General features: G+C 35.3%; 1 protein-coding gene across 1 annotated transcript; it reads right to left on the bottom strand.

Annotated features, from left to right (window-relative positions):
• Positions 1-3,123: 3,123 nt before the first annotated feature.
• LOC141719347 (protein FAR1-RELATED SEQUENCE 5-like) lies at positions 3,124-3,927 on the bottom strand. The gene has a single exon (XM_074521721.1). The coding sequence runs from the start codon at positions 3,925-3,927 to the stop codon at positions 3,124-3,126; it is 804 nt and encodes a 267-aa protein (XP_074377822.1).
• Positions 3,928-15,373: the final 11,446 nt, after the last annotated feature.

The following is a 15,373-nucleotide window of genomic DNA, read 5'->3' as shown; positions in this document are numbered from 1 at the left end:
CGAGGGGCGTGACCCTACTTCAGCCGAGGTCTTAGCTCTACCGTCTAGGCCAAAGCAACGAAACTCTAATGATTGCGGTGTTCATGTGATGAAGTACATGGACTACTTCACACAAGGATATGACTTAGCCGAGGTACCGAATTGGTCGCAAGAGGAGGTGGATACCTTTAGGTATCGGATAGCCAATGAGCTTCAGCTAGGGAAGGCAAGGGGGATTCCCGGGATTTATATGCGTAGGCGTCACGAAGCTTCGTAGTACTTATGTGGTTGGATTGGATTTCATATGTAGTTGGATTTCATTCTGTATGTAGTTGGATTTCATTTCGTATATAGTTGGATTTTATTTTGTATGTAGTTGGATTTCATTTCGTATGTAGTTGGATTTTATTTCGTATGTAGTTGGAATTTATTTCGTATGTCGTTGGATTTTATTTCGTATGTGGTTGGATTTTATTTGGTGGATTTTTTTGGATTTTGGTTGCTATTGGTGGATTGTTGTGGATTTTGGATTTTGGTGGATTGTTGTGAATTTGGTGGATTATTGCGAATTTGGATTTTTGTTGTGAATTTGGATTTGGTTGGGTTGCATGCAGGTTGGAATCTGATTTTGGTGTTTTTTGGTTTGAATTTGCAGGCTGGATTATGCTCTGTTTTTAGGCTGAAAAAAAAAATTCCAGACCCCAATCGCGGAAATTTTTCGCGGTCTCTCGTCAGCCCAACCACGGAAAATTTCCGCAGTCCATGTGTTTGGTTTTTTGCCCCAAAAACAGAGCAGAACACATAGTGAAAATTGGGTAAGCTAAGTAACCTTCTGTTGAAATTTTTTAATTTTTGGAAGTTGGTCCTAAACTAACTTCCAAAAATCGAAACCACTCTCAAAAGTCTTAAAATATGGTAATGAGTGATTTTCAACAAAAATATTTTTTTTTTCTATTTTTACATTAGTTTGAAAATTCCTTAAAAAGTCAACAAAAGTCAACATTTTGTCCAAATGTTAAAAAAAACTTTTCAATACATTTCATAACAATTTCTAATGTATAGTTGGACTTGTAAATTTTAATTTTCAATCTTAAATTTATAGGTAGACTTTCAATCTTAATATTCATACTTGAATTCATAGAAAATACATACTTTTCGCTCAAATTCAATGAAAATTATACGAGTACATAGGTTTGAATGAAAATTACACCATCAATACAACCACTAAATTTTACGAAATATATTGATCCTAACCAAAAATACCTAGTATATTAGAAAGACCACCAGATAACCGGTGTTGAGAAACTCCTTGCGTAGTATCCACGTAGCATGTAATATGGTAGAGAACAAGTACACAACCATCACGGATATGCCATTCCGTAAGTTTCCACGGGTAAAGGTTGAAGTCGTTCCAAATGGTAACGGGAATAGTACTCGAGCCATTGTAGAGACGAAATCTTGCAAAACATGTGTCGCGTTCCCTCTCCGTCCCTCCCGTTAGGTGTGAAACCCAACCCTTCACATATTCAATGCACATTTGGTCCATATTACAACCCTCACGAGGCCTCAAGTTTATAATATAGGTAATCCGATCATATTTAAGAAGCTTACCGCCACTCCATCCGGATTTTTTCCATTTTCCATCGGGCGTGTTGTTGCCCAAATTCAAGATCGGAAGGAAGTACGGATCCGGATGAGAGTTCACCAAAATCCACGGTTCAGTACCCTCCATCCAATTGCATGCCTCGATCCAATTTTTGGCCCTCTAAGCCTCCTCATCGGGTGGGTACAAGTTCGTTTCCTCTTCCTCCACATGGGGCGGCTCGTCATTGTCCACAAGGGGCATCAACTCGGCACATACATCTTCCATCTCACTAAAGGTTGGTGAGACCATATCTTCCTCGTCATTGTCCTCATACCACGAGTCTCTTGGTAGGGAGTCCGAGAATTTGTTGCTAACGTGGGAAACCGAACCACAACTATGATCGGATTTGTTGTCACCACTATACTCGCTAGTCATGTTACCTATCACAATAAAACACAATTAAATGACAATAATTGGCAATTATATGACAAGAAAACATAACAGAAAAGAAAGCAATGTTAAACACTTAAAATTCAAATCCATTAAAAGATTACAACATTCGGTTACAAAATACTACACTACTAATTATATTGCAATTCTTGAGCATTTTTAAGATCTTTTAGTCTACTAGCACACTTTCTTTTATCATGGCCTTCCATTTGACAATAGGTGCACTTTCTTGGCGGTTTCTCCTTTTTACCAATCGATTCTATGGGACTTTTGAAATGAACGTCCTTCTTCCTCCCTTTAGTTTGGGACATAATAGGGTCAAGAATTGGTTTTTCATGAGCACTTGCATTTGGAGCATGCGAATTGCTTTCGTAAGATTTAATTCCTTCAACGCTTATCCTTTCGAGAATTGGTATTTCTCGGTTCATCACTCCAACGACATACCATTCCTTGGATGCAATGCTACTTTGACAAAAACTCATGGTTAACATTGTCATGCTATTAAATAGATCGGTTGATGTCATCTCATGACTTTGTCCAACATCCAAATTATAAGGCAACACACCATCAGCTCTATTGGCATGCATTGTCCACCTCCAATTTATGTAATACGGGGGAATTTCCGAAACCCGTTTCTTAGTGAAGACCGCCAATAGGTGTCTACAAGGTAGCCCCGAATGTTCAAGCATTCTACACGTACACATTCCCAAAGAGCTCGCTTTCTCGAATGCCACAAAATAAACATTTCTCCTCGTAGGCTCGGACATAGGCCTAAAACAACTATAGTACGTATAAACATCCCCCATTCCCTCATCTTCTTCACTAGCTCGTCGGTCTTTTTCAACAAAGTATTTTGAAGACTCAACCAGTTCATCTTGAAATCTTCTAAACATTTCCTTAGTGTAGATACAAGAAGCATGATACTCCAATGTGGTATGCAATTTCATGGGACGTTTTAGATTAATGGTGACATAATCTTCTTCCTTCTCCCTCATGAATTGCCTTGCCAATGCTTTTTGGGCATTTTCAATGAATTCCTTCAAACCCATTGCCGAACTCACATACTTATCAAAGAAAGAATTCATCCCCTCACTCCTCGATGTACTATTTTAAAACGCCGAAAATGTGTTTCTAGTATATGGAGGAATCCACTTGCGCTTCAACTCATATAACCCATTTAACCATTTATGATCTTGCAAGTAATACTTTTCCACAAATGACGCCCATCTAGCCTCAAAAACATATTTGGTGAGAGATTTATAAATGCAATGGTTGAAGTCCGTCTTGAATTCCGGAAAAGCCGGATAATAATGAGCTAATTTCTCGGGGAATTTTTGACTAATGTGCCAAGAACACAATAAATGGGTAGTATTCAGGAGTACAACCGCAATAGCGCTTGCCATGGCTTGATCTTGATCCATGATTATAGTCAATGGAGGATTATTCCCCACACCTTCAAGCCAAGTACGAAGAATCCACTCAAAAGTCAACGCGTGTTCATCCCGCATCAATGTAAACCCGAAAATTACCGATTGATAATGATGATTGACTCTGGTAAATGGGAAAAATGGCATTGCATACCTATTTGTCTGATAAGTTGTATCAAAAGCCATAACATCGCCAAAATTTTGGTAAGCAATTATACATCTCGGATCAATCCATACTAGACACTTCAAGAGATTCTCTTCATCGACTTCGGTCTTAATATAATATTTAGAACCACTTTCTTCATTCAACCTATGTAACAAGTCCAACTTCGCCTGGGCGTCACTAATCTCAAACCTTTTCTTCCTCTCATCTCTTAACACATTCCTAACATGTTGAACATTGAAACCAACTTTATCATTACCTCCATGAATGTTACCAATCACATTCATCACTTGACAATTACGAGCCCCCGAACCATAAAGCATTTTAATCAAACTACGGGTTACGGTGTTGACGTGTCTTTCTCATTGTACCAAATTCATCTTACTAGGGGAAACAAGACCGTGGTTGTGTACCAATTCAAGGCTAGTTACCTCCCAATGACGTTTTTTCTTTTGATAATTGATATACATCCTCACCTTGCACTCGCTTTTAGGAAGAACCTCTCTATGCCGTTTATTTTGACTACTCTCGGCGATGGCACTTTTTCCATAAAGCCTACAAACATATAAACGACCATATATCTCGTTGTCTTTATTACGATGGCTAGCTTGAATTTTAATAGCAAATCCATTTCGTAAAGCATAAGCCCTAAAAAAATGACCGGCCTCATCCACACTTTGAAAAATTTGATTCAAATATGGAACTCCCCCCCATCAACATTTTCATACAAATTTGCATCCTCTACATTATCATCTTCATCTTCATCCTCACCCTCAACATTATCGCTATCATTTTCAACCTCATTTTCATCATTTTCATCTTCAACGTCAACCAAATCGTCATCTAAATTAATAAATTCCTCATTTCTATCTATAAAATCATCATCTTCAACATATACAGGGGTTTTAGGTTCTTCACTAGTATTTAAATCATCAAGATGTAAACTATGATCAATAGGCTTTTTTTTTCATTTTGACGTTTAAGAGGAAACATACGAGCAAATAATTTATCCGCCATGAAAATGTGAAATTTAAGGGAAGAAATATACCTTGAATTGACAAAACTACTTGAATTTCTTGATGAAAATGCCCCAAAATCGCCTAAAATGTAAACTTGGAGAGAGTAGAATTTTTCTTGGAAATTTTGGTGTTTTGTGGTGAAATGAGCTGCTGTTGGGATGCTGGGGATAAGGGGACAGTACCCAACCGCGAAAATTTTCCGCAGTCCATCCAGACCAACCGCTGAAAATTTCCGCGGTCTGGATGCCATCTCACCCGTTAATCCCCCATCCAACGGCTGATAAACTATTTGTTAACAACCTGTTAACAGCAAACAGTTGCTACAGACCCCTCCCCTAAAATAATATTATATTAATATTTAAACTGCTCTCATAGGGTATAGGGTTCGTATACACAGTAGCCCTAATATAAAACTGCAAATATTAGTAAACCCCAGAAACAGATTAAAGTGTGGATAACAAATCAGAAATTAAACAATCATGGATGAGAGAGTTCGTAAAAAACACCTTATTATGATCCAGTTCGTAAAAAACACCTTATTATGATTCAGTTCGTAAAAAACACCTTATTATGATCCAATTTGATCTACATTGTTGGAGCATAAGGCGTACAATGGCATGAGACCATTAGGCCTTTACAATGGAGACCATTAGGCCTTTACAATGGAGACCATTAGGCCTTTATATTAAACATCACATTAATTGATAATTTTGAGATTTTAATATGAGCTGATTTTTGAAATAATAATAATTAAGTAAGTGTAATTAGGTAATTTCAGCAGGTTGGTACTTGACCAACTACCAAATTTTTAATGTTTCATCTATTATAATATAGTATAGATTAGAAATAACCGATTTGGTTGATAAATATGGTATTTGAAATACCGAAACCAGTATCAAAAAAATGATTTAGTTGAACAAAATAGAGATATCAAAAATTAGTAAGAACTCTAAATAATCGTTCAAAATGGGAAGTCATTTACTTAGCCCTAAGTAAAACTTCCCGGGTCACACGTAAAAATTAAAAACAATTCATATATTATTAATAAAGTATATTATATATACGTGAAAGATATTTTAAATAATTGTTTATAAATAAATAAAATATTAAATCATTTTTTAATAAATAAGGTTTTAATAATACTTTTTAATACTTTATTTAAGAATAGTGTAACCAAAAAGAGCACTAAATACACCAAGATAGTTATAATTAAATATAATATTTAATAACTAAAATATTTATTATAAGAACATAAAATTAGTAACCTAACTAATCTATATTATACTATAATAACCGGAATGTGGTATAATTTGGTATGCCTTTTATTTTGGTTGGTATGCATTTTTTTGGTTGGTTTGATTATCCTCATTTATGACCGTCAGATCTTTTAAATTAAGTGATCAGGACCGTTAGATTCAAATACGAAAAGAGTATACACTACAAGCTCCTAGGTTCGAATCCCACCAACAAAAAATATTTATATTATTATTTATACACTACTAAAGCTCTCAGGTTCAAATCTCACCAACATCAAATATTTATATTATTATTTATACACTACCCAAGATTCAGGTTCGAATCTTGTCAACAACAAATATTTATATTATTATTTATAAATATACTTATAAAGTAATGATCGAAAAGGAAATTTATTATAAATTTAAATAATATAAAAATATAATGAAGACCCGTGTATCGCACGGGTTTTAAAGCTAGTGAAGTATAATACATATCGTTAATCGAACATTTGTTTCGTAACATTTCATAAGAGATAACCAAAAAAGTACGAAATACAATACATGTAGACTGATATTAGCTCTCACTTTATATTGTTAAATTAATAGTTTCATATTGTTGGATTTTAATCGCAGCGGAGGCATGGTAAAACACTTTTACACATATAAAATCCAAATAAAAGCATATAAATCGTGATTAAAACATATGAATCGATTACTAACCTTTAATAGCGATCCAAAAGCAACGATCGGAGATCCTTAGCAGCTGCTCCTCAAACGTGAAGCACTCCACCGATATCCACCAAGAAAATGACGTTAAGGAGGAGGAGGAGGTGGAGAGAATTAGGTTTTCTAAAACCTTTTGGGTTCGGGTTAGAATAAAAATAGGGTTTATAATAGTATATTTATAGGCAAAATTTTCAGCTGAAATTTTCCCATAAAATATTATTATTATTAACCCATTTATTATTTTCATTAATAATTAAAACACCTTTTAATTATTAATCCTTTTTCTAAACACTTTAGAAATAATTCTCTCTCTAGATTTAATTTCCAAAAATTAAATTCTTAATTAATAATATTAAGAACTTTTCTTAATTAATTTATAATCAATTAAATCTCATTTAATCAATTATTAAATTTGCTAATTAATTATTTATTTCATAAATAAATAATTATCAGCCATTATTAGTTAATTCCTCCACCATTAAATCATTCTCTTTTTATGGTGTGACCCTGTAGGTTCAATATTAAGCCGGTAGTAGAAATAAATAATAATAAAACTATTTTATCATTATTTATATAAATTCTCTAATTTATTAAATATGATTAATTAATTAATCATATTTATTCTACATCGTGAGGGATACTTCTCAGCATATCGCGACTATCCGGATAATACGAATTCACTGCTTAGAATACCAAGAACCTATTCAGTGAATAGTTACCGTACAATAAACTCCTTCTACCCTACAATGTCCTGATTAAATACAAGGCATGTATCTCGTGTCAAGCCTATCTAATTTAATCACTTGCTTGCCATTTACTATGCTTAGTTCTATGCAAATTAGAAACTCCTTTCTAATTTCATTCACTCTGGCCAGAGATTCCTGAACTAGCATAAGTAGATCAGCCTTGAACATTCGCTTCCTTCACTGGAAGGGGTAGATCCTTTATTGATCATACACTATCTTCGTGTACAAATTCCTATACCCAGTAGAGCCCTAATAATTGTCCCTGGAGACTAAGAACTAAACCAAAGCATAGTTCAGTGTACACTAGATGACTATGATGACCTCAAGTCTAAAGATACTTGTACAACTATCACTATGTGAACAACTGCTGACACGTGAGTGAACTCCATCAGTTGTTCAGCTGTGCGAGTCATGTTCAGTGAACTTATTCTATAATAAGCACCTACATACTAGCTATAGTGTCACCACACAAATATCTATGAGAACAGACATCCTTCAAAATGAAGCAAACATAGTATGTACCGATCTTTGCGGATTATTAATTACCAGTTAGTAATCCTATGACCAGGAACTATTTAAGTTTAGAGTTATCATCTTTTAGGTCTCACTATTATGATCTCATCATAATCCATAAAAGCTTTACTCTAAACTATGGTATATCTTATTTAAACACTTAAATAGATAGAGCCCGTAATAAAAACAAAACAAGTCTTTTATTAATATCAATGAAATCAAAACAGATTACATAAAAGTTATTCCTAAATCCTAATACATGATTGGACTTAGGACATATTCCTTTCAATCTCCCACTTGTACTAAAGCCAATCACTCTGGTATCTAATACCCATCTAGTCTTTATGACGATCAAAGTGACTTTCATAAAGTAGCTTTGTGAGTGGGTCTGCTATGTTGTTATGTGTGTAAACTCTATTTTAATACAACATAAGAAATGTTATCGCACTTCCACTAACCCTTTTGTAGACACATGGTTCATCTACGTTTTTCATAAAATCAAACTCTTTGATTGTCTCATCAAAACGGATGTTCCATCTACGAGAAGTTTGCTTTAAACCACATATGGTTCGCAACAACTTACACACTAGGTTTTCATTTCTCTTGGAAAGAAAACCATCTGGCTAATTGCGAGATCTCATAGTCGTAGTAAGCAGCAATCGCAAGCAAAATTCGAACTGATTTTTACAGGGCTACAGGTAAAAGGTTTCATCAAAGTCAATCCATTGCCTTTGTTTAAATCCTTTTCCCAAAAACCTGGCCTTAAAGGTCTCCACCTGGCCATCAGCTATAATCTATCTTTTGTATACCGTATACATAGATTCCATTCCGGATTTCATGGCACTATGCCATTTATCTGAGTCAACACTACTCATAGCCTCATTATAGGTCTTAGGGTCGTCTTCATCAATGATTGACAACTCATTGTCATTCTCAATGACAAGGCCATAATACCTCTCAGGTTGGCGAGACACTCTCTCTGACCTATGAATGGGCTATTCCACAGAAGGTTGTTCAGTCAGAACAGGTGTTTCCACTTGATCCGTAGTAGTTTGTGCTTCTTGAACTTCATCAAGTTCAATTTTGCTCCCACTGTTTCCTTCAAGGATAAACTCCTTTTCCAAGAAGGTAGCATGTCCGGAGACAAACACCCGATGATCGGTGTAAAAGTAATACCCTAATGTCTCTTTAGGATATCCCACAAAACTATATTTTACGGATCGATATTCCAGCTTATCTGGGTCAACTTACTTGACATAAGCTGGACATCCTCAAATCTTAACGTGTTTAAGACTCGGTTTCCTTTCTTTCCATATCTCATACGGAGTTTGAGGAACAGATTTGGAAGGCACCTTATTCAGTAAATATGCTAAGGTTTCCAATGCATAACCCCATAGGAATACTGGAAGATTTGCATAGCTCATCATGGACCGAACTATGTCAAACAAAGTTCGATTTCTCCTTTCAGATACCAATCTGGAGGCGTCCACTGGGAGACTATACCATTTACTTTGAGATAATCCAGAAACTCTCCATTCAAGTATTCACCACCTCGATCTAATCGAAGAATTATAATACTATGTTTGGTTTGTTTCTCCACTTCATACTTATACTCTTTGAACTTTTCAAAGGCTTCAGACATGTGTTTCATCAAACACATATCTGAATCTAGATCTATCATCTATGAAAGTAATGAAGTACGAAAATCCTCCCATGGCTTGCGTAGACATTGGTCCACATACATCTGTGTGTACCAATCCTAGCAAATCTGCAGCCCTCTCTCCATGTCTACTAAATGGAGACTGCAGTGCCACAATGAAGTGAGACTTTCATCATCCCTTTTCTTTTATTAGTTTGTTCAATCTAAAATTTTTACCACAGATCTATATGCATACAACCTATGCTCTGATACCAATGTTGGATTTTAATCGCAGCGGAGGCATGGTAAAACACTTTTACACATATAAAATCCAAATAAACGCATATAAATCGTGATTAAAACATATGAATCGATTACTAACCTTTAATAGCGATCCAAAAGCAATGATCGGAGATCCTTAGTAGCTGCTCCTCAAACGAGAAGCACTCCACCGGTATCCACCAAGAAAACGACGTTAAGGAGGAGGAGGAGGTGGAGAGAATTAGGTTTTCTAAAAACTTTTGGGTTCGGGTTAGAATACAAATAGGGTTATAATAGTATATTTATAGGCAAAATTTTCAGCTGAAATTTTCCCATAAAATATTATTATTATTAACCCATTTATTATTCTCATTAATAATTAAAACACCTTTTAATTATTAATCCTTTTTCTAAACACTTTAGAAATAATTCTCTCTCTAGATTTAATTTCCAAAAATTAAATTCTTAATTAATAATATTAAGAACTTTTCTTAATTAATTTATAATCAATTAAATCTCATTTAATCAATTATTAAATTTGCTAATTAATTATTTATTTCATAAATTAATAATTATCAGCCATTATTAATTAATTCCTCCACCATTAAATCATTCTCTTTTTATGGTGTGACCCTGTAGGTTCAATATTAAGCCGGTAGTAGAAATAAATAATAATAAAACTATTTTATCATTATTTATATAAATTCTCTAATTTATTAAATATGATTAATTAATTATCATATTTATTCTACATCGTGAGGGATACTTCTCAGCATATCGCGACTATCCGAATAATACGAATTCACTCCTTAGAATACCAAAAACCTATTCAGTGAATAGTTTCCGTACAATAAACTCCTTCTACCCTACAATGTCCTGATTAAATACAAGGCATGGATCTCGTGTCAAGCCTATCTAATTTAATCACTTGCTTACCATTTACTATGCTTAGTTCTATGCAAATTAGAAACTCCTTTCTAATTTCATTCACTCTGGCCAGAGATTCCTGAACTAGCATAAGTAGATCAGCCTTGAACATTCGCTTCCTTCACTGGAAGGGGTAGATCCTTTATTGATCATACACTATCTTCGTGTACAAATTCCTATACCCAGTAGAGCCCTAATAATTGTCCCTGGAGACTGAAAGGAATATGTCCTAAGTCCAATCAGGTATTAGGATTTAGGAATAACTCTTTATGTAATCTGTTTTGATTTCATTGATATTAATAAAGACTTGTTTTGTTTTTATTACGGGCTCTATCTATTTAAGTGTTTAAATAAGATATACCATAGTTTAGAGTAAAGCTTTTTATGGATTATGATGAGATCATAATAATGAGACCTAAAAAGATGATAACTCTAAACTTAAATAGTTCCTGGTCATAGGATTACTAACTGGTAATTAATAATCCGCAAAGATCGATACATACTATGCTTGCTTCATTATGAAGGATGTCTGTTCTCATAGACATTTGTGTGGTGACACTATAGCTAGTATGTAGCTGCTTATTATAGAATAAGTTCACTGAACATGACTCGCCTAGATGAACAACTGATGGAGTTCACTCACGTGTCAGCAGTTGTTCGCTTAGTAATAGTTGTACAAGTATCCTTAGACTTGAGGTCATCATAGTCATCTTGTGTACACTGAACTATGCTTTGGTTTAGTTCTTAGTCTCCAGGGACAATTATTAGGGCTCTTCTGGGTATAGGAATTTGTACACGAAGATAGTGTATGATCAATAAAGGATCTACCCCTTCCAGTGAAGGAAGCGAATGTTCAAGGCTGATCCAATTATGCTAGTTCAGGAATCTCTGGCCAGAGTGAATGAAATTAGAAAGGAGTTTCTAATTTGCATAGAACTATGCATAATGAATGGTAAGCAAGTGATTAAATTACATAGGCTTGACACGAGATCCATGCCTTGTATTTAATCGGGACATTGTAGGGTAGAAGGTGTTTATTGTACGGTAACTATTCACTGACAGGTTCTTGGTATTCTAAGCAGTGAATTCATATTATCCGGATAGTCGCGATATGTTGAGAAGCATCACTCACGATGTAGAATAAATGTGATTAATTAATTAATCGTATTTAATAAATTGGAGAATTTATATAAATAATGATAAAATAGTTTTATTATTATTTATTTCTACAACCGGCTTAATATTGAACCTACAGGGTCACACCATAAAAATAGAATGATTTTATGGTGGAGGAATTAATTAATAATGGCTAATAATTATATATTTGTGAAATAAATAATTAATTGGCAAATTTAATAATTGATTAAATGAGATTTAATTGATTATAAATTAATTTAGAAAAGTTCTTAATATTATTAATTAAGGATTTAATTTTTGGAAATTAAATCAAGAGAGAGAATTATTTCTAAAGTGTTTAGAAAAAGGATTAATAATTAAAAGGTGTTTTAATTATTAATGAGAATAATAAATGGGATAATAATAATAATATTTATGGGAAAATTTCAGCTGAAAATTTTGCCTATAAATACACTATTATAGACCATATTTTATTCTAACCCAAAAAACCCAAAAGTTTTAGAAAACCAAATTCTCTCCACCTCCTCCTCCTCCTAAAAGTCGTTTTCTTGGTGGATACCGGTGGAGTGCTTCACACTTGAGGAGCAACTGCTAAGGATCTCTGATCGTTGTCTCCGAATTAATTTTAAAAGGTTAGATTCGATCTCTCAAATTTTTATTCACGATTTATATGTTTTTATTTCGATTTTGTGTGTGTAAAAGTGTTTTTCCATGCCCCGCTGTGTTTAAAAATCCAACAATGGTATCAGAGCATAGGTTGTATGCATATAGATCTGTGGTAAAAATTTCAGAATTTTATGTGCTTGTATGAATTAATTATGATTTTTACAAGTTATATTATGGATTAATTTTGTCTGATGAGAAATCGTTTCTCAGAATAATTTTGAGTGTTATCTGGGTTCTACAAGTGTTGTAGATCGTCTGGGTATTTTTTTCATAATTTTGTGATGTATAGATTTTTTATTATAAATTTTTGAAGTTGTATCTATTAAATTCGTAATTAAAAATTATATAGTATATATATATGTTTGTATTGTCTGCTGTGTGTTTTTCTGTGTTGCACGGAATTAAAGACAAAGCAAAGCAATTAAAGATCAGACGGCGGCACGGTGTCCAATGAGAGGAGAGAGAAGACGGCGACGTTCGAAAACAGGCGAAGGACCGCGCGTCGACCACGCGCGCGTGGGGCTCACGCGCTGGCGTGCCACGCGCGGCGCGTGGAAAACACGCGCTGGTGACGTCATGCTGACGTCATGCTGATGTCATGCTGACGTCATCAGATGATGTCATGCTGACGTCAGCATAGGACTTAGGGCGCGTGGGGCGCGTGGGGCGCGTGGGGCGCGTGGGGCGCGTGAAGTGCGTGGTTGGTTGTCAGACACGCGCCTGACAGCGCGTGTGCGCGTGTCGGCGCGTGGGGAAGCTTGTTTCGGCGCGTGCGGGCGCGTGGAAGCTCAGAATGGGGTGATTTTGGTGCCGTTGGATTCGTCTTTTCGAGACGTTTCTAATGGTATATTATATGATATTTTATGAAATTGTTTCGAACTGTTTATAGCTAACAGAAGTATTTTTAAGCTGTTTTTAACTGTTTAAATTGCTTTTAAATGCTTCATGTGATACATAGAGATGTATAATGCTTAGACGAATGTGCTAGATGATGTAACATGCCTACCTTGATGTTTATTGATGTTTATATATGTGATATATGCTTAGTTTATCATGCGATGATAGATTTAGGTGAACTTGAATGAACATAAGGCGTTTGTTAAACAACCTAGTATAGTGAAATTGTTTCATAACCTTAATAATAATATTATGAATACAATCATGAGATTCTTGTGTTTGTGAAACACGTAATTGAATATGAATTTTCGATATGAGAGAAAAGATGATTCTGTCAACAACAGATTTCTATCTGTAAGAAAGGGTTATTAAGTGACGCCTCTTGACAATGCTCCACCCGATCTGGGAATCGTCTGATTATTGATTATTGATTTGAAATATTTAATTTAAAAGGAAGAATCTCTTTATAATATGATTATGATTGTAACGTAATATAATCCCTCTAAAATTAAATAATATCAAGTAGTAATTGGCCAATGATACAACGGGCTTGTGTCGGTCATAGCCTTCCAACATGATAGAAAAGTAGTTCTTATTTTTGAATCATTATCGGTTCGTGCTACAGCCGAGGGCTTTGATTTCGAAATAAGAAATACTTGTCTATTACATAGAGATGTGTACATTGAATAAGAATCTAATGGTCGGTACGTGCTACAGCTGTGGGCCTTTGGGGACTGATTCAACTGTACGGAATGTTGGGTTAGACTTGACTTAGAATATTGAGTTTGTCGTGCTGCAGCCGAGACTCAATTATTCAAGAGGCTAAAGTTTGATTAGGGAATAACATGAGATGTAATTGACAAGAGTTGTCTGCCTATTGAACATTGCATGGCGGTTCGTGCTACAGCCGGGGTTGTGTAATGGAATGTAGGATCCCTATTCCCACTAGCATTATGAATGCTTAATTTTTCACATAGGGGGTTGAATAAATTAGGAAAACTAGTGGGAGCCACTTATGAATAAAGACCCGATTCATATAGTGTTTTGAAATGAAATCGAATATTTGCTAAGTGTTGTTATGTGTTTATCATTTACAGATTTACTTTGTACGTTATGTCTTCTGCACTATCACTTAGGAGCATACTGGATGCTCACAAATTGACTGGTCCTAATTATGCTGACTGGCTTCGAAACTTGAGAATTGTTCTCAGGATTGAGAAGCTGGAATACGTGATTGACTCACCTAAGCCTGCTGAACCTGCTAGTGATGCACATAATGATGAACATGTTGTGTATCGTAAGTGGATAGATGATGCAAATGTTGCTCAATGCATCATGCTAGCTTCCATGAACATTGAGCTACAGAAGCAACATGAGCATATGGATGCTCACACTATCCTCATGCATCTACAAGAGTTGTATGATGTGGCGGGGAGGACAGCTCGATATGAGATATCGAAGGAGCTGTTCGGTTGTAGGATGTCTGAGGGATCATCTGTGAATGACCATGTACTTAAGATGATCAATTTGATTGAACGTCTTGGACAACTTGGTTTTGCCATGGATGGGGAGCTGAGCCAAGACTTGGTCTTGTAATCGCTTCCGAGTTCGTTCTCGCAGTTTGTTGTGAACTTTCACATGAATAAGTTGGATGTCAGCCTGCCTGAACTCCACAACATGTTGAAGACCGTGGAATCGAATTTTCCCCCTAAGAAGAGTTCTGTTCTTCTAATTGGTGAAAGTTCCAATCCTAAGAAAAGGAAGAGGAACCCTTCCAAGAAGAAGAAAGTAGGTGAGAAAACGCTGGTTCCACCAAAAGCTGAAGACCCCAAGAGCAAATTTGTTTGCTTTCACTGTAACAAGGTGGGGCTCTGGAAGAGGAACTGCAAGGTTTACCTTGCAGAATTGAAGAAGAAGGGTAGTGAGACTACCGCTTCTGATTCAGGTATGTTCATGATAAAAGTGAATATGTCATTTCTACTTGGGTATTAGATACCGCA

The sequence above is a fragment of the Apium graveolens genome, chromosome 4, assembly GCF_009905375.1.
Source record: "Apium graveolens cultivar Ventura chromosome 4, ASM990537v1, whole genome shotgun sequence".
Classification (NCBI taxonomy): Eukaryota; Viridiplantae; Streptophyta; class Magnoliopsida; order Apiales; family Apiaceae; genus Apium; species Apium graveolens.
This window is presented reverse-complemented; position numbering and strand designations above follow the sequence as displayed.

Coding starts and splice junctions, on each gene's coding strand:
- LOC141719347 (XM_074521721.1), bottom strand. CDS start 3,927: ATGCTTTATGGTTCGGGGGCTCGTAATTGTCAAGTGATGAATGTGATT.